Source organism: Tinamus guttatus, unplaced genomic scaffold (genome assembly GCF_059628265.1).
Source record: "Tinamus guttatus ecotype Peru unplaced genomic scaffold, ASM5962826v1 Tinamus_guttatus_pri_ptg000260l, whole genome shotgun sequence".
NCBI lineage: Eukaryota > Metazoa > Chordata > Aves > Tinamiformes > Tinamidae > Tinamus > Tinamus guttatus.
In genome coordinates, this window is record NW_028288794.1 from 2,748,031 (window position 1) to 2,771,431 (window position 23,401).

Sequence of the window (23,401 nt, forward strand, 5' to 3'; positions counted from 1 at the left end):
CTTAGATTGCTATTACGTATTGTGTATTCATTATCTAAAACTTCTTTTTAAAGCTGTATTGCAAAACTGCAAATAGTGACTGAAATTACAAATAAATCAGTTGCGAGAAGCCATACATAGAAGTTAATTCTTGCTGTAAAAAAAAAATTTCAAAATGTGTCACCTTCTTAACAGTGTGATCCTGTATTCCTAATCCTGCATTATTCAGATAGCTTTGAATATAAAATCATTCAGTAGTTGTACATGTCTGTTTAATTTTATTAATAAATGCATATAACTTTTTTGTTTAAAAGGTCAATTGTTGGAATGACTATGTACAATCAAGCAACACAGGAGATTGCAAAGCCCTCGGAGTTGTTAACCAGTGTAAGAGCCTATATGACAGTCCTCCAGTCAATAGAAAACTATGTACAGATCGACATTACGCGAGTGTTTAACAATGTTCTTCTTCAGCAAACCCAGCATTTAGATAGTCATGGGGAGCCAACCATTACCAGTCTGTACACAAATTGGTAAGTAAATATGTGTATCTCTTAAACTTTATAAATATATAGTTTTATATAAAAACTTCAAGTGTGTGTATGTATATAACTTATTTTTAATTAAGCGTATGGAACTGGAGTAGTGGAATTACACGTGGATTAAGTGCTTGAAACTCTAAAATTCCAAACTGCATGGGCTTACTTCTCCCAGTACCTTTAAAAACATTTTGAAGTTTGCCTGTTGTGAACTGAGTCTTTGCAGGTGAAGGATGTAGATCAGTTGAACTGCGCACGTGAGACTTAGTCTCTAGAAGGTGCTGTCTCTTTGTCACAAGAGACATTTTCATCTGTCCAGAGTACTTGCATTTAGGCATACAGAGGGACTATGTCATTTCAACTAAAGCAATGTTTTTTCCGCCCCTTGATAAGGTATTTGGAAACTTTGCTAAGGCAAGTCAGCAATGGTCACATAGCCTATTTTCCTGCCATGAAGGCATTTGTGAATTTGCCGACAGAAAATGAGTTGACATTTAATGCTGAGGAGTACTCCGACATATCAGGTAAACTTTGTTTGATGTTCCTGCCAAATGTTTGTGAGGGGTAACGGTGATATGCTTGAGTAATTGAAGTGGCAGCAACTCCCAGACCTTTGATACTAATTTAAATAACTTTTATTCCAGCTGCCTCTCTGCCTTGGCAGATCTAACTTTTCCGGGTTTCGGTACAAGTATGGTTCCTGCATTTGGTATATTGAGTACACTATATGATGCGTTAGTGACTGTTGCTTTAGTTCTATTATGATACAAATTTTCATATCTCAAATTGGATTTTAGTGATTAAAATATTATTACTAGATAATGATAGGCATCAAATAACTGAAGAATTGTGTTTGAAGTAGAACAACCTGTTTTATTTCTCAGAAATGAGAGCCCTCTCTGAACTTCTGGGACCATATGGCATGAAATTCCTAAGTGAAAGTCTGATGTGGCACATTTCTTCACAAGTTGCTGAGCTTAAGGTAACCTTAGATGGGAGTGGGGAAGATTTTCTGTGCAGTCTTCCTTTATGATATCCAATGGCTGTGCTTTTGGATGCCTTCTTCATGAAATTACTTACCAAATGCAAACTAAAGAAGCTGTGAATTCTCCTCTGATTATTTTGTAGTACCTTTAAAATTATATTTGTAGCCCATTTTCTTCAGTTGCTTGATGGGCAGAGCTTTCTGCAAACTACCCTGGTTGGCAGTGTTAGATCCCCACGCTAGGAGTGTGGCCCCCCCTCCTCAGTGTGGAGAGGGCGCTTTTGAAGACTTGCCAGGTGCCTGAGGAGAGCTTCCCATGTCCTCTAACTCCCCAAAGTTAGCATGAATACCCTAAAACATGTCTTGCCATAACACATCTATAAGGACTTGCTTTTCATTACCCCAGCTGTTAGCTGGTATTTCTCACTTTATGTGGATGGCAGGCTTAATTCAGTTGATTTTGCTTTCCTTGATAATTTTATCAATTTTTAAACATATCTTTCACTCTGAATGTTATCCGTTTCTCATATATGTTTGTATTCTGGTAAATAAACCTGCTAGCTACAGTAACAGAAGCAGACTTCGTAAATATTGACAGTTTGCCTGCTTTGAGATTGAGGTAGTTTTTGCTTGAAGACGTTCTTCTGTGATAGAAGATAGTCCTAGTGATCCTGTATTAAAATGTTCAGCCTTTCCTGCTGTTGCTCCTTTACTACGTGAGGACAAGAAATAAGGTTAGTATCCTGTCAAACAGGACATGTATCTTGTGATGAAGAGTGTAGTTCAATATGAACCTGGCCTCCTATTTGGAGGAGAAGTAGTAAAGGGTTAATCCCTCTAGCTTAGTTAGCAGAGAGCATTGAGGAACACCTGTGTCTGGGAGCAGTCAGCACCAAGGGAATAGAAGGGGGAATTTAACATAGGGCTCAACATGTTTGCAATGCTTTCTCATACCACAGCGGGACCAGGTGCTGGTTTTATATCTGGAGGTTAAGACTGGGGAGAGAAAAAATATGTTTACTTCATTTAAGTAACTGTTTTGAACGGCGTTCCAGCCTCTTGCTTTTCCATCTTGAACCAATATGCTGGTTATTTTTGTAAAGCTGAAAGCTTGACTCAGTAAAAATGTGTGGGTTATTGCCTTCACTCTTGCATTCTGGAAAGTTTTGAGGGAATTTAATTAAAATGTCACATATCTGCCAAGTTCTGATATACTTGGGGGAAGGGAGCTACAACAGCCCATCTTTATTTCAAGTGCAAACCAATGATCCATCTTGCTTTGGCTTTCAGCTTAGAAATCTGTGTGTGTGTATGTGCACGTGCAGGTGCACACGTGCGTGCAGGTGTTTAGCTTGCTCTGTCTCCCTCCCTTGCTGCTTTCCCCATTTCGCACAGAAGAGCAAAAGGAAAGGGGAGTGGGTGGATGACGGGTTATGGAGCGGGTGATGGAAACAGCGGAGCGGTCCCGCGGCGCGGCTGAGCCCTCGCTGGGATCTGAGCTGCTCCGCATCGGCTGCCGAGCCGTCGTGTGTAAGTGCAGCTCGCAGCCTATTTCATAGCAGCATTATGCTTTAAGTCGTCCTGGCTTTTATGCATTTTTGTTTGTTTCTGGGTTTTTTTTCCTCTCTCTTCCCCCTTCTCTTGTGTGGTTGGATGGATGTCTTTTCCCTCCTCCTTTATGTTGTGGTAGAAGAAAATCTCAAGTAAACTACACGGGAGCTTAACATCTGGCTCTGACTCTTCATTCAACTCTTCAGCGTAACTAGTGCAACCTATAAAATGCCCCCAAAGGATTTCATTAGTTTTCGAAGCTAAATGGTATGCATACACCTCTGTGTAGATAGAGCTGTAGGGTTTTTTAAAAATATATATGAATAGCATTGTCTAATTTTACCAATTCCTAATTTATCTAATTCATTCCTTTGTTTTAAGAAGTTGTACATTTTTCTAAACATACAAATTATATTCTTAGACGTATCTCATCATCTGGTTTGGGATTTGGAGCTTTTTTTTTGGAGCTCTTTCATGTATGGTGGGACCTGACAGCTATAACATAGGCCTGTTAAGAAGACATTGGGAATATCTCTGTTTCTGGAGTTTAGTTTCCTCTTTGACAGTCTAAAAAGTCCTAAGCCATGTCCTTGTCTTGCTACCGAGCTGAGACCCGTCGCTGACCTGAAGCCTTGTTTCTCTTTAGAAACTTGTGGTGGAGAACGTTGAAGTTCTGACACAAATGAGGACCAGCTTCGACAAGCCAGAGCAGATGGCAGCACTCTTTAAAAGATTATCATGTGGGTAACTAAAAGGATCCCATTAAAGACTTGTAATGGCTGTAGTAATTGCAAACTGGGTGAATATATGGCTGTTAAACAGAAAACAGAGTTTTATGTTTCACTTAAGTAAGTCGTTTGTTTCTCCTAAATCACGTTTCTGTTTTGATTTCCTCACAGCAAATAATTTCTAAGTTCTTCGTAAGGTTTTTTACAATTTAATTATTAACGCAGTTTAAAATATTTACTTAAAATAATTGTTAGAATGAGACATTTCAAACTTGACAAAAGGCATAACTAGGGTTTGCATTGAAATCAACTGTTTGCAGTGGCGGTAATTTCCCTGTTTTATAGGATATGTCTTCTGAAAATGTCACCATCAGCTCACATAGGAAAACCTGCTTCACCACATGTTTATTTTCAGATAACTACTCCTTATAAAAGAATGCTTTTGTTTCAATACCACATATTTTTCAGTATTTTGTTTTCATTCTCATTTTTGGGGGCAGCGAGGAGTTGAAAATGTCAACAAGTTCTTGTTCACTGTTTTTCTTCTATTTTTTCTTCAGCTGTTGACAGTGTTTTGAAGAGAATGACGATTATTGGTGTGATCTTGTCATTTCGGTCATTGGCACAGGAAGCACTGAGAGATGTAAGAAATCACTGAATATGTTCTAAATGATTCATTTCACTTAATGCAATAATAAGGTATTTGAAACTTTGCTATTGAGAAATGGTGCCTCTTAAAATCATGGCACATGAGTAACATGGAAAGTTAGTCATAACTGAAGTTTGAATTATGAGTTCTGAAAAAAAAAAAAAAGGCACTTCTGGGGTAGTTTTCAGGGAAGTATTACGTTAAAACCTATAGGTTTTCACTGAAGCATGACCATCAGTCTTTTCAGTGTTTAATACATTTTAAAAACTTCCACATCATTTACCAATAGCTCAGTCTTGAGCTTATTAAGCTTTTGGGTCTTAAACCAATAAACTAATCATATGCGTAAAATAGTTTATGAAAAAATAGAAAAATCTAGTAAAATAACCCTAGTATCTAACTGATGGATGAAATTGAAATTTTGTTTTTCTAATTTCTTATTTGTCTCCATTAGGTTTTATCCTATCACATTCCTTTCCTTGTAAGTTCAATCGAAGACTTTAAGGATCACATTCCAAGAGAGACTGATATGAAGGTAAGGGTCCGAAGGGTAATGGAATCTTTCTTTGGATTCTATTAAAAGTATGCAAGGGGCTGCCATGCTTAGTGTGAACAACCTTTGTTCCCAGGACCTAAACAATTGCATTTCTGTGAACTCACTAAATTCTGGAAGAAAGCTGATCGGATAAACACAAGTCTCTATCTGCCTGTGATCACATTTGAAAACTTCCAGAAACGAATCAAGAATCATATTTATAAAGTGTTAAAACATAGATAAACAATAAAGGGAAGAATACTTCAGTGCTTATAGTATGACCTGGTAAACTAAAATGACATGGCTGGAAATGTGTGCGTGTAATAATTGTGAGCCTGATTTTGGCCTTCAGTAGGAAATTCATACAGTCCTGCCCTCCAAAGTGTTTGGGGCAGGGGAGAAAATAGCAGCATGAATACACTGCCTTGCTTCTGGACAGCACTATGTTTGCATCCAGGAACCTCTCGTTGGTTTATCCTGTGCCTTCCCGTGGGAAGGGCTGGGATTATGGGTAACAATGTCATCTTTGGGGACAACAAAGGGACTTTTTCTTTTCTTCTTCTTAAATGAAGGCACGTCAGCAGATCTTTGCAAAGCTTTTTACAATAGATCAGGACATTCTGATATTTTAGGTCTTACCTAAATAACCTAAATACCAGTGATTTTCTATGTAATTTATTTATCAAAGCAAAGATGAAACAGCTTTAAAGCTGTTCATGAGATAAATATTTGTCGTGAAATGATATCTTAGTATGCCTAAACTTTTGGGAGGCACTGGTAAAATGGAGATTTCTTGTTAGCTGGTTATGTGTAGCATTAGGAGAACAGATCCTGTGTTCTGAGCTCCTCCAAATAGTAGCCCTCTTACAGTCTAGTTTTTGGTACTTGGAGTCATTGTTAAAGTGTATCAAATTTGAATGTTGCTATGAGATTACATTTCTTCTTTCTGTAATATTTTCATGAAATTGCAACTTCTGTCATTTGCTTGTCAAAAAATGCTGTATTTGTAGATCTTAGCTGACGCTTGTGATCTGGCAGAGCACATCTGCCAGTGTGGGATTTTTTTTGAACAGTAAATAGGTAGAAACAAAAGGCTATCCAGGAATTCAGAGTGTTTGCTTGGGAGGTAGTTTAGAAAAGTACACAAGTTTTGTTTGGCTTGATAAACAGAAATGATAACTAGCTAGCTCAAAACGTACTGTCTTAGCTCTTCACTGTAGGCTAGAAACAAGGAAAATCTAAAGGATCCTTATCCTTTTTTTGCCAAGTCTCTGAAATTCCTTTGTGCCTCAAACTCTAAGATTAATGTTTAAAAATGGTAGCCTATCTGTGCTATAGTATAATGCTTGTGCAAAAGCGTTTAATGTTGTCTTCCTCATAGTTATCTTACTTCTGGTCTTCAGGTGGCAATGAATGTATATGAACTGTCGTCAGCTGCTGGATTGCCTTGTGAGATTGATCCTGCCTTGGTTGTAGCACTGTCTTCCCAAAAATCAGGTAAGAAGTTACAAGTTTAGAAAATACTTTTTGCTCCCTTGAAACTTTAAAATGCCCCAAAACATGAAAGTGTTTGTAGTGATGGGCAGTGCGTTGTGAATCTCGGCTCCGTTGAGTTCCTAGGCGAGCTTCATAAGCGGCCTGAGAGCACAAATATTTTGTGTGTCTGCGGTCTAAATGATGCTGATTTGTTAACTGAGAATCTTTTGAACCATACATTAACTTGTTGACCTAGAGAAGGATAATGGGAAGATGTTTAATGTGCTTAATGGCCCATGGTGAAAACTGCAGTAATTTAGGGACATGGAAAGTGGGCCTGTTGAGAGCGACCACTGACGTGATAAATTCTGTTGTACAGGTCTGGAATAAATCTGTCATGCACATAGGCAGCAGAAACTGAAAATGCCAATTAATTGTACGTCCTGCATGTAGTTTAACCCTGTGGTGGTGGTGTGTTGAACAAGTGTTAACATGAAGTTTACAGGAGAAAACGTGGTAAAATAAACATACTAATGTTCTAACAACTTTTCTAGTGCGTTCTCTTATTTGCTCTGGAAAGCTGCTGTCTAAACTCTCCAGCTTTGTTTACTCTGGCAATTTCGAAGGCCTGACGGAGACAAGATCTTAAGTACTTCTTGAAATCTTTTTTTAACTTTGTTCCTTATCTTCCTTGTTGAACACTTCATTGCTTGTTTATTTCTTCATTTGTCTTTTGTTTTTCTGTATGTATAGGATGTTTAGTATTCCAGTCAGTTGAAGTGTTTCTAAGTGCAACATAGGTATTTTTCTCCCTCTAACAGTAGTTGTTTTGGAAAACAACTAATTTCAAAAGGTGTTTTAATGTTAAAACATGAAAGTATTAGCTACTTGTGTGTATTTTTATATACAGCATATCTAGAATAGTTATATTTTCAGATAATGTCTAGTGTCTAAAGTTGCATTTTAAATAAAACATTTATTGTGCACCTATGTGAAGAGGACGGGGAATTTCTGTGTGCTCTTTTGGGATAGGTTAGGGTCTTGTGTCTTGGTTCGTTCCTTCTTTGCAGGTTGAAATATTCCTTGGTTCATTCCTTCTTTGCAGGTTGAAGAATTCCTTCTTTGCAGGTTTTGAGTGAGCTTTGCTCCCCTGACGGTGGTGACTGGATTTACACCAGCATGAAAAAGCTGTTAGCTCATCAAGCTAAAAGTTTAATGACAAATGGTTAAAAGTAATAGGATGGCAGCACCTCCGTTCTGTAGATAAGAACCTGGGTGGATTGAAGCTTCCCCTTATCCTGTGAATCTTATTACGGCAGGACTGAGAATATTTTTCCTTTCACAGTGCAAACATTTTTTTCTCCATCCATTTGATGGGATAGATCAAAATGCTTACTTTTAAGTGCAAATAGAGTATAAGATGATTTCTGAGCTAAAGGACTTTATTTTTATTTTCAGAAAACATTAGTCCAGAAGAAGAGTATAAAATTGCTTGCCTTCTCATGGTCTTTGTAGCAGTCTCTTTGCCAACTTTGGCCAGTAACGTGATGTCTCAGTACAGCCCTGCCATTGAAGGTAATGTTGTTATCTGCTATGAATATTTTCTTTGTATTTCTAGTATATTTTGTATATTTCTTGAATATATTTGCTTTAAATATTTGCTTACATTTTGTAGTGAACAAATGTAAAAAATTGGCTAGCCAGAAAATAGAAAAAATCTTCTGAATTTGAAAAACATTTACTTAAGTCTTGTTGATGCTTTTTTTATGAAAAGTGGAGGTTTTAAGAACAAAAGTAGTTCAAATACTGTAGGGGGCAATCTTGGGCTAATAGAATAGGTAGAGAATTGTTCTACATTAATTAGTACAATACTTCTGTATAATTAGTGTATTTGCTTTAATAATGGTTACATTAGCATTGTGACATTCATAAGCTAAATTTTCTGTATGAACGTACTGTTCATATTACCAAGGAAATTCCATTTTAAGAATAGAATTTGGAAGGTATGAGCTGTTATATCCTAAGGAGTAGTTCAACTTCCTTATGCTTAAAAAAAAAAAAAAACTTTGCCTCAAGGAAATTCTTTTCATGTAATCCACAGAATACTGAGCTCTCTTTCAGACAAAGTTTAAGTTGAGCAAGTATGACTGACAAAACTGTTCCAACACATACAAAAGTTGCCTTTCAGCTGTTCAGTCTGTTTCCTTTGTGATGTGTCCCATGGCTTAGATAAAAGAACATTTGTCTTTGGCATCCATTTACTTGATACAGTGTATTTGCCTGTTCTCTAAGTTATGTTATTTTTAATCAGGACAAAACAAAATGACACAAAACAGCTAAATTGACTTCTGAAAATTAGAAGTTCAGACAAAAGATTAAAAAAACCCAAGAGCCTTCAGTATCTCTTCGTGCAGTAAGCAAATCAAAATGAATTGAGAGACTAAAGACTGTGGTTCTAAGTAGGATATTTATTTGGTAGTTATACATGCAAATCAGCTTTCTTGAAGGGGAAATTTCATCTTCAATTTTGAGAGGTTAGAGATTTGTTAGCACTCAAATTTAATTTCAAGCATTAAGCATAGCTTCTGGTGCACTGGAAAAGCCGGATCTCTCTTGTGTAATGCACAGAACTTGAACGTTGCTTCAAAAGTTTTAGTTAGTTAAAGCCAACATTTTGTTTTAGACAGATGGGGACAACAGCTTCTAACCCACAGAGCTGTTTCATGTCACTTGTAGTCTCATAGTATTTCTGTCACTTTTGAATGGTTTTGCAAATCCTAACGATTGAATGAAACTCTTGATACAGATATGAGTAGGGAACTAACCAAGTGACTAGTGGGCAGAAATGGGGAAGTCTTGTTTGTTATAGGACAGGCAGGTAATCTTTTTTTTTTTTTTTTTTTTTTCTCCCTCCTGTTTTCTGCTCCTTATTGTAGAACGTCTGGCTTTAGCCACTAAGTAAATACATTCTGATTTTGGAATAGCAATATGTGCTCTTTTTTATGAAGTAAACTCTGTGAAACATAACCATCAACAAATCACATACATACATGTTCAGGCTTTCTGATCTGGAAAGATGTATTTTGGCAGTGTCTCTGTGCTTCTTCCCCTCGGTCCAGATAAAACTCTGGCTCTCACAGACCTTTCTTTTTGTTCTAACTGGAAATGATTGAGATCTGAACTATTGGTCAAATATTACACTAAAGTTCCAGCCTGTCATCTTCAGACTGGACCAGAATATTAGTCCGCTAGAGCGACAGCCTTTGCTAAGCTCTTGATACCTGACACAGATTGGAAGGCAGCAGCCTCTCAGTTGAATTTCCCTTGCTGATGTTTTTTTCTGCAATCCCTTAGACCTAAAATTCAGTTCTATTCAGTTCAAAAAATCTGCATTTAATCAGCAGAATCGGGCAGAGCAGATATTCCTGGCTGCATGTTCAAGGAAAATGGCTATTCTCTTTCCACAAGCACATTCATGGAGTAATATTGAATTCAGAAGCAGGGGACAGCAAGTCGGGGTATCGGCCCTTCCTCGGGAGGGAAGGAGTTCAGTGCTGGAGACCCGCAGGGCTCCCACTGTCCAGCATTTTCCCAGGCAACTTGGAGAAGGAGCAGAGAATGAAGTGAGAAAATATGATTGTGAAGTAGTTGAAAATACTGGAGAGAAGAAAAGAACTGCAGAAAGATATTAATAAACTGGGCAATAAAATGACAGACAATATTAATTTTGTGTTGCGCATGGAGGAGATCTGATCATTTCTCATATGAAATGATGGGGACTCAGCTGACTTGACTATTCAAGTATGATTTTAGTGTTATAAATGGTGAAATGGGCAATGATCAACCCCTTCCGCCCCCACCAAATAGCGCGTCAGACGTGTCCCTTGCTTGCATGCATGTCACCTCTTTCAAAGAGCTTTTCCACTGCATGTGTTGGCACCTTCCTGTAATATCATATTTGTACAGGTGTCTGTTAATTTTGTTTTAAAGCAGTGGCCTCACCTATTTTACCTGGAAGAGCTATCAGGCCTCCTGATGTGCAAGTCTGTTTGAAATCATATCATTTAATCACCCTACGGCCCTCTGAGCCTGGGTGGGTTTTAAGCAAGCTGCTCTGTGCTACAATTAGCAATTCACCAGTTTGGTTTTTGAGTTCCTGGGGCTCTCCTGGGTGAGCACCATCTGGTCCTGATGGCTTGTTCCTTTACAGAGAAGGTGTGGAGAAACAGCTAATTAGCTTAAGGAAAATCCTGTTCACACATGTCAGGCTCTGTAGAACCAGATAAACTTGCAGTATGTACTTGTCCTCATCTAAAACCACAAGGGGCTTTGCCAGGCTATTATGACCATTATGGCTTTTTTTTTTTTTTTTTTCTTTTGATGACTTTTGTGACACCAAGTGCAATTTTTTTCTTGTGGCTGTGAAAAACATTTAATGCTGATCTTTCACTGTGACAAATCTGTTGGATTGCAGTGATATTTTCACTTGCAAACCCGTTGCTGAGGTAATGTTTATGTGTTTTTGTTTAGGGCACTGCAACAACATACACTGCTTGGCAAAAGCTATCAACCAGATTGCTGCAGCTTTGTTTACCATCCACAAGGGAAGCATTGAAGACCGTCTTAAAGAATTTTTGGCTGTATGTATAGTTTAATGTCTACTCCTAAAGAGAGGAATTTGCATTGTCTAATGCCCCTGAATCTACCTGTGGCACCGAGCTAAGTTACACAGTGCTGCCAGTAACAGGTCAATGTTTTTCTGATCACAAGTGTCATATTTACTGCAGCCATCAACCATGGTGGTGTGTCAGCAAGTCATGCTATAAAAATTAAGTTGGTAGGGATGCATATTGATCAACATCAATTCATTCTAATTGTAGTATTGTTTCATGGTTAAATGTTACCTAATATTTGGGAAGAGGAGTTTTCATGTTCTAGAGCAGGCTCAAGGTTACAGCTTCTGAAATCCTTAGTGATGCCTAGAAAAAAGTCAAAAGCTCTTAGGTGATGGTAATGACTTTTAAATATGTTTTGTTATGCTGTAATTGAGCAGTAATTGAATTTTTAAAGTGACAGCTAATTACACAATACTTGAAGGAAAACAAAAGGCTAAAGAATCAGCTTTTCATGAAAAAAATTGCTTATCTGCAAATAAAGCATTTTATCATCCTGATCTTGAAAAGAGCTAAGCACCTGTATAAGCTTCAAGATTATAAAGTCTTCTAAAACTAGTAAATTTGGGTTGCTCAGGGTCTAGTATGTCATTTATTCGTTGCCTATTAGAGTGACATTTCCTCAAGTAAATGTACAGTTTTGGAAGTAAAATTAGCTGTTTTTCTTCCACTGGGGGGGAGGGGGGGAATTAACTTCAAGCAATAAAAACATCAAACATTTTTAATCTTACAAAAATTCAATGCTTTATTTTGTGCATATTGGGAAAGACAGAGAAAGTGAGGTCTTGAACCCATGGGAGTTTTGCAGAAGTTGTGAGATAAGTGAATGGTTCTTTGTAGTAAGACCCAGCACGCTGCTTGTTAAGCACTACTTGGGGTGCAGAGAAATGACTTGCTGGCAGTAAAAGCCAGTGATGGTTAGTGTGCTCGGGGCTAATTACTTTTCTTTGTAGTTGCTGGTGCAATGCAGCGCTCTTGGTTAGACTACAGCACCTTCAGAAAGGTGGAGTACACGTGTGTGCGCACACACACAAAATAGCAAACGCTGATCCATGTCTTGTTCGTGTTTTTTTTACTGATTCTCTCTAGCTTGCATCGTCTAGTCTGCTGAAGATTGGCCAGGAGACTGACAAAACTACCACAAGGAACAGAGAATCTGTTTACTTACTACTAGACATGGTAAGCTCTTGTTTTATTTCTATTAATAGAAATAAAACTTCGGGGGTCAGCTTCACATAACATTATCCAGCCAAGGGTTTCTAGGAGTCTGCTTTGGTGTAGCTCATCTGCAAGGGGAGCTGTTCTCAATGTCACTCTGAGTGACATTTGAATGGCAGCAAGACTGACATGCACATTTTGGCACCTCTCCCTTCCCCAGCACAGGCGCAGACACCCATTTTTGCCATTTTATTTTTTCCTTTGTTGCCTAGACCATGGTCTTACAATGGTCAGATCACTGTCATTGCTCATGTAGTGCATACATGATCAAAAGAAAATTTCAAAGAACTGCTGTTTAGAGTGTACAAGGGGAAACAGCTTTTTTTGCTCAGAGGTTTTCCATTTGATTTTGTGGGCCTTTTGCAAGTATAGGTCTAGCTGTGAGAAGCAGTGTGTTTATAACAACATGGTTTTCCATTTCCAACAACATTTAAACTTTGTATTATTTATTTTTGCTATAAAAAAGTATGGGTGCCCTTGCAGTGAGGAACAGAGGTACCTAAATGAAATAGATTATTAGCAGCAACTGGAGGATGTTTTGTAAAACTTTTGTGTTTCCTGTATTTTTCAGATTGTGCAGGAGTCTCCGTTCCTGACAATGGATCTCTTGGAATCCTGTTTCCCTTATGTCTTGCTGAGAAATGCATACCATGCTGTCTACAAACAAAGTGTTACATCCTCTGCCTAAGTATCTACTTACTGGAGATAAGACATAGCACGCATCTATGTGGCCTCAGTTTTATCTGTAAACTGTGGAGCTATTTTACTTTATGGCCTGATGAACAGTTTTGTGGATTATAAACTTTTTCCATAAAGTTGTATTTCTGATCAGTGGTTTCTTAATATGGTTGTAATACAATATAAGCTTGGTTGATTTTTAGGTTGCACATTCATGAAGACTTTTCTCTTTTTTTCTTTTTCTGGCATCAGTTGTTTAAAAACAAAAATACTACTTCTGCTATATGTTTTTGATATTGATCATGCAAAACAATAACTGCTTGTTTATTTCCAAGAAGAAGAAAATGTATTTAGTGATTATTTTAGATAGTGTAGGTTTCATCTGTGTGTAAATTATTTCATATAGGGAGAGTTATAATCTTGTACCTATTGTTCTTATTGAAAACAAATATTGGATGTGCATTTCTGTGAAGTAATTACAGCATTTCTACTTTTATTTGAGATATTCACCAAACTATATACTATGACACTATCTAACATTAAAAATATTATAGGACTCCCTCGGACAGCAATCCTCCAATGTTCTTGAACAACAGCAAGTGGTGTTGTTTGTATAAAGCATAGTGGAAATTTTTTTTAAACTAACTTCTGTGGTGCCCTGTTGGCATTAACACTACCATTGTACCCTGCTGTATAATAAACATTCTTACACATTTACCACATGTTGATAAATTAACCCTTAACCACTTTTTATATGTTTTAAATTTTTGAAATTCAAGTGTACCTTCCATAACATACAATAAACACTAGACTGTATTATCTGTTGGTGACTTATTTTTAATGTAAATGTTATTCTGATATTTTAAGCTTAAAATTTGCTGTTGTGCATTGACTTACATCTTTCAATTGATTAAATACCAATGTCTAGACCTCTTATATGAAGACTCTCTATAACCCTTATCTACTGCTTTCCGTGATGGTAAATCCTATAAAAACTGGAGGAAGAAATTGAAACCAGTGTAAAAAGTATCATTTGAGTGCTATTATCCCTTCAATCTTAATTTTAAATAGGAGAGAAGCATTGTATAGCACATAGTGATGCCTATTGCACCCCTAAAAATAAGTGTACGAAAGCACGAAACTTGAAATAATTATAAACCAAGAGAACGTTGCTAAAACTGTAACATCTGACACTGCTGAGGCAGATATATATATATACATATATATGTAAAATAGGCTCTTTTTTAATCAATCGTGCACATTGGCATGCAGGCTGGCACTGGCTCGTTCAGTGTGAAAGCTGACCAGATGGTTGTGCTCTTTGATCCGCAGCGTGGAAAGGCAACGCGGCCCTTGGTGGCACCAACTCCGGACCTTGTATAGAGCCCCTGTTCTTGAGGCAACTTCTGTGCATGCTGGTAACTTTTTCTGTTATGAAAGAGCTGTTGTGTGTTCAGCTACAATAGCTTCCTCTGTCCAAAGGAAAAAAAAGACTGGAATAAAATTGTTCGAAGGAAGTAAGTGCATCCATATTTTTCCTCCTTATGGATTTCGTGTTATAACCGTGTCACTGTTTTTAAACTGATAATTTAGTACTGTAATGAATGTTTGCTCACAAAGAGAATATGAGACAAGTTTTATTTGTTTTTATTTATGAAGTACTTTGACATTAATGTAGTTATTTGTGGGGAAAACAGAAGACTGGTTTAAAGAGTAAATCTTGAGTAGCTGAAATTATTGGTGTCTTAAATAACCTATTTTTGTTTTTAATCTGTCTCTCTGTCTGTGTCCCTCCCTCCCTCCTTCCCTCCCTCTCTCCCTCCCTCCTTCCCTCCCTCCCTCTCTCAGTTCAAAAAGTTTGCATTTAATTATTTACGTCTCATTCTTGTCAAGACTTTCTACTGAGGGTGTCAGTGATCTGAGATAGTTTAGAAAATAGGTAATTCCTGACAAATGATGAATGTAGTATCTATAAGAAGCCACTTCTGACACAGTTTGATTCAGTCCTGAACTCAGTTGCTGTGGGAGATGCGGAGCGGTTGCGTTGGGAGATGCGAGGTGGTGCACAGATGCCTGAGATTTCCTTTTTAACTCTATCTTTTGTGCAGAAACTCAGAGCAAGTTCAGAGCTGAATGGAGAAATGGGACCGTCTGGGAAGAATTATATGAGCTAACCCTTTTTATTTCTTTTTTTTGAGGGAGTAAGGAGGGTTTAGTTCTTGCTATTTCTGGCTACCACAAAGCTCTTAAACTTCATTCTCCTCCTTGAGGCCAGAGCACTTCAAGTGCAGCCCCAGAGGCAATTTGTGTCCATGCACTACTCAATCTTTAATAAACTGACTGAACAGCTGAACTCTTAATTCTGTTTATTGAGTCATCTCGGGTGCCTTCTTGTGCATTTCTGCGAGTGCTTGTAATTTCTGGAACAAAAAGTGCAGACAGCTGAGCTGCTTCCGCATGGAGCCAGTCTGAATCCAATGTCAAATTAGCCGGGGAGTGGGGGGTGCTTCCTCGTGGAAAGAGCATGCGAGAAGATGGTCCTGGTGCTCCCTAGGAAACACTGTTGTTTAATTAAAAAAAAAAAAAAAGTGTTTGTCAGGGCAAAGGACTTCTCTCTCTCTATATATATATATATGTGTATGTATATAGACCAAGAAAATTATATTTTCTGTTTGATAGTTGGGGTTGAAAGCAAATTATTGCTTAAAAGGTTGTAGGCAAAATTCAATTTGCTTTAGTTGAGTGCGAACATGGTTCACTGAACAAAACAAAGAACTTAAATGACAGCTACTCACCCTTCATTTGTGTCATGGATGAGAACCGTATCTTTTAGGGTTGTTAAATAACCAACTTCCAAAAATATTCAGACTTATGCCTATCTTTTTAAGTCAAAACTTTGAATGAATTTGCCTTCCCTTCCCATGAGAAATGTTTTTACTCTAAGATTACCACTCCATGTTTGCTTTTGCTATTTGTTAGTAAGGCTGTAAGTGTTTATACACATAAAATCAAAATGCCCCTCCTGACCTATGTCCAATACTTTATCTAGTTTGCTCTTCAATGAGTCATGCTGTTTCCTGTACTACCAGGTCAAAACGACCCGTTGAGTAGATGTAGTGTCATGGTGTCTTACTCAGTTCTTCAAAATGCCTGTATCAAATCCTGAATCAAAAGCACATGTTGAGCTCCGTGCAAAACAAAGGGATTTGAGTACTTCCTTGTCTACATGTTCAGACTATCACCTTGTTTATGATTATAAGAGCTATGTATGTTTTCCAAATAGTAAGCAAAAGTGATTAAACAGGTTAAAAAAAAAAAAAAAGACATCTGTGTGAGTACAGATGAGAGTTGCAAAGCTGCTACTGATACTAGTAAATCCAATTCATTTCCATTAACAATATAATTTTATATCTTACCAGGAGCCACGTCAAAGTTGCGACCAGCAGAAGATGGGAAAGCATTTTATCAGATTACCTGCATTTGTCTGTTCCTGCCTCCCTGCTCTTGCCTGTGATGCAGTCATTGTAAGGCCTTTAAGTTTGGCTAGATATGAGATAAATCCATGGGCTGCCCATGCAGAGAGTAGATTCATGTTTGGGAAGAGCAGTCTTTATTTTTAAATGTTAATTGATAATCTCTATAAAATGGAGGAACACAACAGCTGCAAAAGGAATGAGAATAAAATAGGGTAAGAGGGGAGTGAGTTGAAAATCAGAGTGCTCAGAGAAAGGCTGAATCAATTTTATGACTGAGACCTTATTCTGGCACTTCTGATGGATTAAATATAGATTTATCTCACCTACTTCACAGTAGCATTTTAAATCTCAATTGAGATGTCACCTGCTTTCCACTTGTAAATTAAGTAGCAAATTTGTCCAGGTTTAGGACCATTTGTAAATTAGGAATGCTCGAAAATGTGCAATTTTAAGGCGTTGTAGACTGAATATGTTTGTGGAATACAATACAGCAAAAGTGGATGTAAATATGTATATTTCTGTTGTAGTGAAACCATGTAAATGGTCTTTGTTACTTGAAGTTAGTTCCATTTGTGTCTTTAAAATGGGAAAAAAATATGCATGATGTTTAGTAAATAGTGACATTCATTTCTTACAATGTGATCGAGTAAGGGAAAGGATTTATCCCACCAGTTTATTATGTTTAAATAAACAAAACCCTTCAAAAGGCTGAAAAGCAGTTGATGCTTTAAAGCAAACAGCAACGGCTGCAAACGTGACCTCTAGTGTCATGTTGTAAACTCAGGCTCTCTGCTCCTCACCTCGCAGGCCTGGGTGCTGTTCAGTGCCCAGTGGTTGTGCTGGGAAGGGCAAAGAAATGAAATTAAAATTGGTGATAACTGGCCAGGACCATTTTAAAACTGCCATATACGCTATTTGAATCAAGTCAAATAGGCCAGTGAGAAGTATTGGTAGTTTCCAGCACTGCATCTGAGCTGCAGAGCAGACAAAACCACCATAGTTGTCTTTCAAAATCTTCTTTTCTAAGGAAAACTACCAATAAAAAAAATCTATGGTATTGGAAACATTTGGAATTTTTTTTTGACCTTTTATTGTGGTGCTTCCAGTACCATGACTGACCCAGAGGACTGGGTCGCTGTATATTTAGTTACTCTTCTGCGGGTAGGTAAAATAAGCATTGGTTAGTCACAAAGCCTTAAACAAGTTTATTAGCTTGCATTTAGCCTGGCAAATGTTCGTGTGTGTGTGTGTGCGAACTCCACTGCTAAGGCAAGAACAACAACAACAAAAATCGTTTCCGACTTTAGGAAACAACCCTGTGGCTTCAAGGAGAGGAAAAAGGCAATGTGTGTACAGTCCCTAAATGAGGAAAAAAAGTAGGGGAAAATTCTTGTCGGGAGGTTAGTTTTATGCATCTTGTAAAGGAATTACTAGACAAGACAGCAAAATGGTCTACCTTTAAAATATATATGTATGTATAAAGATTTTCCAGAAGAACGCCACTAATTCTTTCCCTTGATATTACCTCAACTAAGGAAGTTATGAGGTGGACAAGGCTTAAAGCATTTTGTTTACCAACACTGTCAGCCCTTCGTTTCACATGTTTTTGCATTTTAATTCATCATTTTAAACATCCTTAATGCCATCGGGAGTAGGAAGAAGATAAACATTTTAATAAATTCCTGGGCATGACTTTTATTCTGCTACCGCTGAAGTGTTTGTGAGATTAATAACTACGGGTTGAAAGTCACAAGATTTCCCAAATATGCCCCAAATCACACATTTGTGTGTGATTTAAAAGCTTTAGAATTGTTAGTGGATAGTTTGAAATGGTTGTAAATCACGGGACATGCTGAACATTGAGCACTGCTGCAAAGGACTGAAAGATCTGGCAAGAAAGGAAAGGACTTTGGGAATAACAAGATCATTTTTAAAGTGACTGGGCACTATAAGCTTTATATGACAGCTAGGTTGTGGATTATATTATTTAATAGCTTCATTTAAATTAAGTGGTGATTTTTATGTTCAGCCCTAGTCTGCAGCCCACCAGCTGTTACTTATTTTTTATGAATCTTCTCACATCTATTTTCTACCTTCGTTCACTCTCTCTTAAAGAAAAAAAAAGGGGAGGGGGGAAAATACAAGCACCCCTGATAAGTCACAGCAGTGGCTGCAAGCTCACTAATTTTACGTGATGTTAAAACTTTTCAGTAAATCAAAAAAAGTCTGTGAGCTGAGTTGTGAAGCTAAAAATAAATATCAAACAGCTACTCACATGGAAGTATTGTCTGTATTGCACACTTACTGTTACAAGGAGTCTGACAGGGAAACATGCAATCAAAACTTGGAGTGTAACACACACACGTGTGTGTATGTGTGTGTATATATATATATATGGAAACAGAAAATCTTTAGAAAGTTAAAAACCTCTGTGAGTGTGGTTGACATTTTAAAAATATAGACTTTTTTACAGGACTAGATTTGCTATCTTTTTGTTTTCCAGATCATTTGCTGTTTGTAGAACATCTTGCAAGTGTATTAGTGAAAGCTTTAAGGTAAGGTAACACTTCTGCAAAACTTGTTGAGGTTCCAGTACAAATCTCTTTATGATCCCAGTAGTAACTGCCAAAAATATCAGTATACACAGCTATTTCAGCCTCTCTTTATGCATAATACATGATCCAGTGAGAGGCTGAGTGCAGTCAGCTCCCATTAAAGTCAGTGGTTAAGCCTGAGTTTCAGCATCTGGCAACATTAGCCTGTTACTGTAAAATTCAACTGCTTTTGCAATTCTTATTTTTAGGCATGGGTATGATTCGGTACTTAATACTGCTGTGTATTGCTGATAAATCTGTATAAGCAGAAGCAAAGGCAGACCTTGGCACTGCAACTGGAAGCTGTAAATCTTAAATAGTAAATTTATAGCTTAACAAAATTAAATTCTGAGTGGTTACAGCATGTAAGTTTAGGAGTCTGAAATTATTTCTGCAGAGGCCGGATTGGGCAGGCAGCGCAGCGCATATACAGCTTTGCAGGTTTTGCCCTAAGTGCTCCATCTGGAGGTCATTATAACTCAGGGTTAAGTGGATTCTATTGTGCCTCTATGAATGACCCACGGTGGGAGGGAAAGATGTATTTTTATATATATTCTAATTTCGCTCTGGCAAACTCCCCGGAGCCCGTGATAAATGTTCATTATTGTGTTCATTATAATAGAATACAGCAATCTGTTGCACTAGCATGATGAACAAAATGTATATTCAAACTGAACATCTGCACACAATTCTATTATGGAGGCTACCTTGCATTAATAAATGCTTGAGCAGTAATTCAAAACAAATTTCAAAAGTAAAAAAAAAAAAAAGTATACCTGCATGTTAAGGCAAGAGTAAGAAAATGTGAAGGAAAAAATGATTGCTTATCAAGATCCAACTCATCTGCTCTGTGTCAATATATTGTTAAAAATGTTAGTTCTTGCAGATAGGGAAAGGTTGTTAGGAGATTTGTAGTCTCCTCCTTGTCTGTGTGTGTTTGCCAGGATGTGCTGAGGATCAGCAGTTTCCTTGTGGGATGGTAAAGGGCCCTGTAGGAGAAAAGGCCTTCAGTCAGAGGAGAATAAATATGCACAAAGAAGGTGAGCACTTTAATTCTAGTACCCTCTGAACAGTTTGACCAACAAGTTGAAATTTACTTGTATAATATGAAGTCCAGATGAATCTAGTGGTTAATATTTACATGGGCCAGCTGGCCACGTTAGAGCCAGACATTTGCTCATCTACTCTTGGATGGATTGCAGCAGTGATCATAGTAACAGTAGATCTTTTTCCTAATCCAGTCACTGAAACCGATGACTGGTATTTCTAAAATTAAGCATGCATTTTTGAAGGGATGGAACAAAGGATGGGAGCTTATTAGCAGCCCTTGAGGTAGGATCTGTGAGGGTGAGTGCAGAAAGTAATTTCCCTGAATGCTGTCACCTTGGGGAAGCTTTTCAGAAATACTTTCGGGAAAGCTGAGCAATGAGTGTAGCATTTGGATCCCTGACAGAAAGCCTGATATAATGCTACGTAGTGCCAAGAAGTGTGGGCACCTAAAGTCCTTTGTCACGGGCAGCCGCATCTAAACGTGGAAGCTGACAAGGCCTTCTGGGCTGATCACACTGGGAGAAAGGACGGTGTCTGGACCCAGAGTAATGACTGGTACTCAGCACCTCTGTGTGTAGCAGACGGGCTCTTCGCTTGGCGGAGCAGATGCCTGCAGGGTCTCGTGAGAGGGGTCAGGGCAGGCTCTGAGCTGAACCGTAAGAGGAGCCGTTACTGGCAGCGCTCGGGGGCGGCCAGGGCTCCCTCCCTGCGTCCGGAGGAGGCGCCGCTCGGCCGCCCGCGCGGCCAGGCCACGCTCCGCGCGCCAGGCCAAGCAGCGGGTTGTGCTGCGGTGCTCTGAGGTGTCTCGCACCTTGAGGATTGCTGCTGGGCTAGCGGCAGGACTTTATCACGCTGTGAAAGCATATATAAGCATATATATGTGTGTTTTTCCCTTTTTTGCCCCTCTTAATTACACTGATGACAACACAGTTAAGAGAACTTGTTTCATCACATGCTACTCACTGTGGAATGGCATAAAGGAAGTTAAAATGGGTTTATTTGCATGAAGATTCATTAACAGGGTTCATAGCTGATGCCACAGGGTTCAGTGATGATGCTAGGGCCACTCTATTGATGAAAATTTATTTTAGGGGGAAGTTAAAGTAGGGGAAAGAGGGGGAATGGGAAGCTCTCCCTAGGAGCCAGCTGGGCAGAGAAGCAGCCGAGCATCCTCCCTGGGTGTCCTTAGTAGTCTGCCCTCCCTGCCGTGAAGCTGTATAAGTGTGTGTGTGTGTGTAAATATGTATATGTGTGTGTATATTTGTTATATATGTGTGTGTGTATATCTCCAGACCTGCTGCAAGTCCCTGTTGTTGGCAGTGGTTCATGACGCCGCTGGCAGGGGCCGGCACACGGTGCTGCAGGCTGGTCTCGATGGGGTTGTCTCCGAGTTGGCCACCAAAGGCCACAAGCAGAAGGTGGAAGGGGTGGGAGGAGAGGGGCAGTTCCCACAGCACTCGCTGGCCATGCGGGCCCCTCCGCTCCGTGGGGCAGCGGCAGTGCCTCCTGTGGAGAGAGAACCCCGACTATGGTCCTGTGTTTCCCTTTTTCAGCAGGGAACGTGGGAGCTGGAGCTTTTCGGCTGTAACCGTGAATCACGTTCGAGCAGAGCCCTGCACCACTGTTGGAGCGAGAACCCCTTCGGGACAGTAATTGTGTTCTAATAAGTGCAGCGACTGGCTATAGATGGTCGTTCTTCATCTTTGCAAAGAATTGCCAGATTAATGCAGACCCGATGAGAAATAGTGATGTAAACTTAAAATTTCAGTTTGAAATACAAGTAGTAATAGTTAATAGATTATTTTGTTTTAAAGATTTATAACCATAAAAAGCTCTCAGGTATAAATTTTAATTCTGTGTCATAGCCACAGATCTGATTAGATAGATTATTAATAGAAAGCATTTATTGCCTTGGAAGTTACGAAATGTTCTTCCAAGTGAAAAAAAAAAAAGTCCATCAATTCCTATATTAAATATGGACTCAATATATGTTATGCCTGTATATGAGGAAAGTGGATGTAGTTACTCCAGCTACCTATAACTGGAGCATTTCTTTTTCCTTTGGAATCTATCCACTGAAAGACTATTGCACTTAAGTTGATATGACAAGGCTGTCAAAGGAGGGTGACAAAGAAGTTTCCTAAGGTTCAGCTTTTCCTCCTGTAAATCTCCTCAGCGTGACCGAGTGCTTCGGAAAGCAGGTATTCCCTGTAGTAAATCGGCCCGTGCATTTGAGAAGGAAAACGAATGAAAATTACAGTATCCAGATGGAAAATAAGCATTGCAGGTAGAAAAGCTGACTGTCGGGGTGCTGTGAGCCCTTACGTGGCCGCACGCTCTGCGCCAGTTCCAAGCAATAACAAATGCAGCCTGCAAAACTAGTCCTCAGTGTTTAAGATAAATGTTCAAAAGAGTTGCATCTTCCTACCCATACTATTAACTTTACCAGTAACATAGAATGTAAAGTACTGGGAAATTAGTCCTTTTTTTTTCTTTTCTTTTTTATTTTTTTTCTTTGCTGACATTCCAAGAAGAGAGGTAATGTGAGCAAATATGCATGTGAAAAGTTTGATCCAAAGACACATAACAGAGCCTGAGGGCACAGGATAGTTAATAATGAGCTGTCTAATAAAAACAGCATGAAAAAGTACCAGTCTACACAGTCATCTCTGTAGAAGCCTGAAATATTATGAAAATCAGTTAACAGTCCCCTATGTTTTGTCTACCTGAGGGAGCTGTAATAAGACCCTGGCTGGAACAGGAAAAGTACAATAAATCCCGTTTTTATGACTCTGTAAGTCAATGATTTTATGGTTTTAGTAACAGCTATGTAAGGCATACTCTAAGTTTTTAGGATGGTGTATGTAAGTAAATTAAATTGTAAACAATACTCAGATCACTATAAAAAGACTCTGGAAAGTGAAAACCTCCTTTGAATATGTTTTTTTGTTTTGTTTTCTTGGTTAGTTTTCTTCTTTGGAACAGCAGAAACTGCTTTGTATGTGGCCATGCTTGCACTTCTTTTAGTTAGAATAGGCGGGAGTATATAGTAGAAAACAAGTAATATGGTTTAACAAGATCTTGCTGATCTTGTTACTGAGCCAATAGCAAGATCAGCAGTCTACCGAGCCTATGAAAAGGTCTTGCATGTTTTCTAAACACTATCGCAAGTTGCTGCTTTGTAAGGTCTAGCAGAAGACAACATCTAAATGTAAAGCATCTAGCACTTCCAGCCTAATACTAGCTATTCTGTGCAGTATCAATACTTTT

At 38.5% G+C, this 23,401-nt stretch overlaps 1 protein-coding gene across 4 annotated transcripts in view; it reads left to right on the top strand.

The window, feature by feature from the left end:
• The window catches only part of NCKAP1 (NCK associated protein 1), a 49,475-nt gene extending 35,648 nt beyond the window's left edge, over nucleotides 1–13,827 (top strand). For all 4 annotated transcript variants that reach the window (XM_088526981.1, XM_088526982.1, XM_088526983.1 and 1 more), the window contains 11 exons: nucleotides 294–512; nucleotides 912–1,042; nucleotides 1,403–1,500; nucleotides 3,701–3,794; nucleotides 4,343–4,425; nucleotides 4,886–4,966; nucleotides 6,370–6,463; nucleotides 7,901–8,017; nucleotides 10,973–11,082; nucleotides 12,205–12,294; nucleotides 12,905–13,827. In XM_088526981.1, coding sequence (XP_088383107.1) covers nucleotides 294–512; nucleotides 912–1,042; nucleotides 1,403–1,500; nucleotides 3,701–3,794; nucleotides 4,343–4,425; nucleotides 4,886–4,966; nucleotides 6,370–6,463; nucleotides 7,901–8,017; nucleotides 10,973–11,082; nucleotides 12,205–12,294; nucleotides 12,905–13,021 — 1,234 coding nt within the window. In that variant the 3' untranslated portion in view covers nucleotides 13,022–13,827. The remainder of the gene's footprint in view (nucleotides 1–293; nucleotides 513–911; nucleotides 1,043–1,402; nucleotides 1,501–3,700; nucleotides 3,795–4,342; nucleotides 4,426–4,885; nucleotides 4,967–6,369; nucleotides 6,464–7,900; nucleotides 8,018–10,972; nucleotides 11,083–12,204; nucleotides 12,295–12,904) is intronic.
• The last annotated feature ends 9,574 nt before the right edge of the window (nucleotides 13,828–23,401 follow it).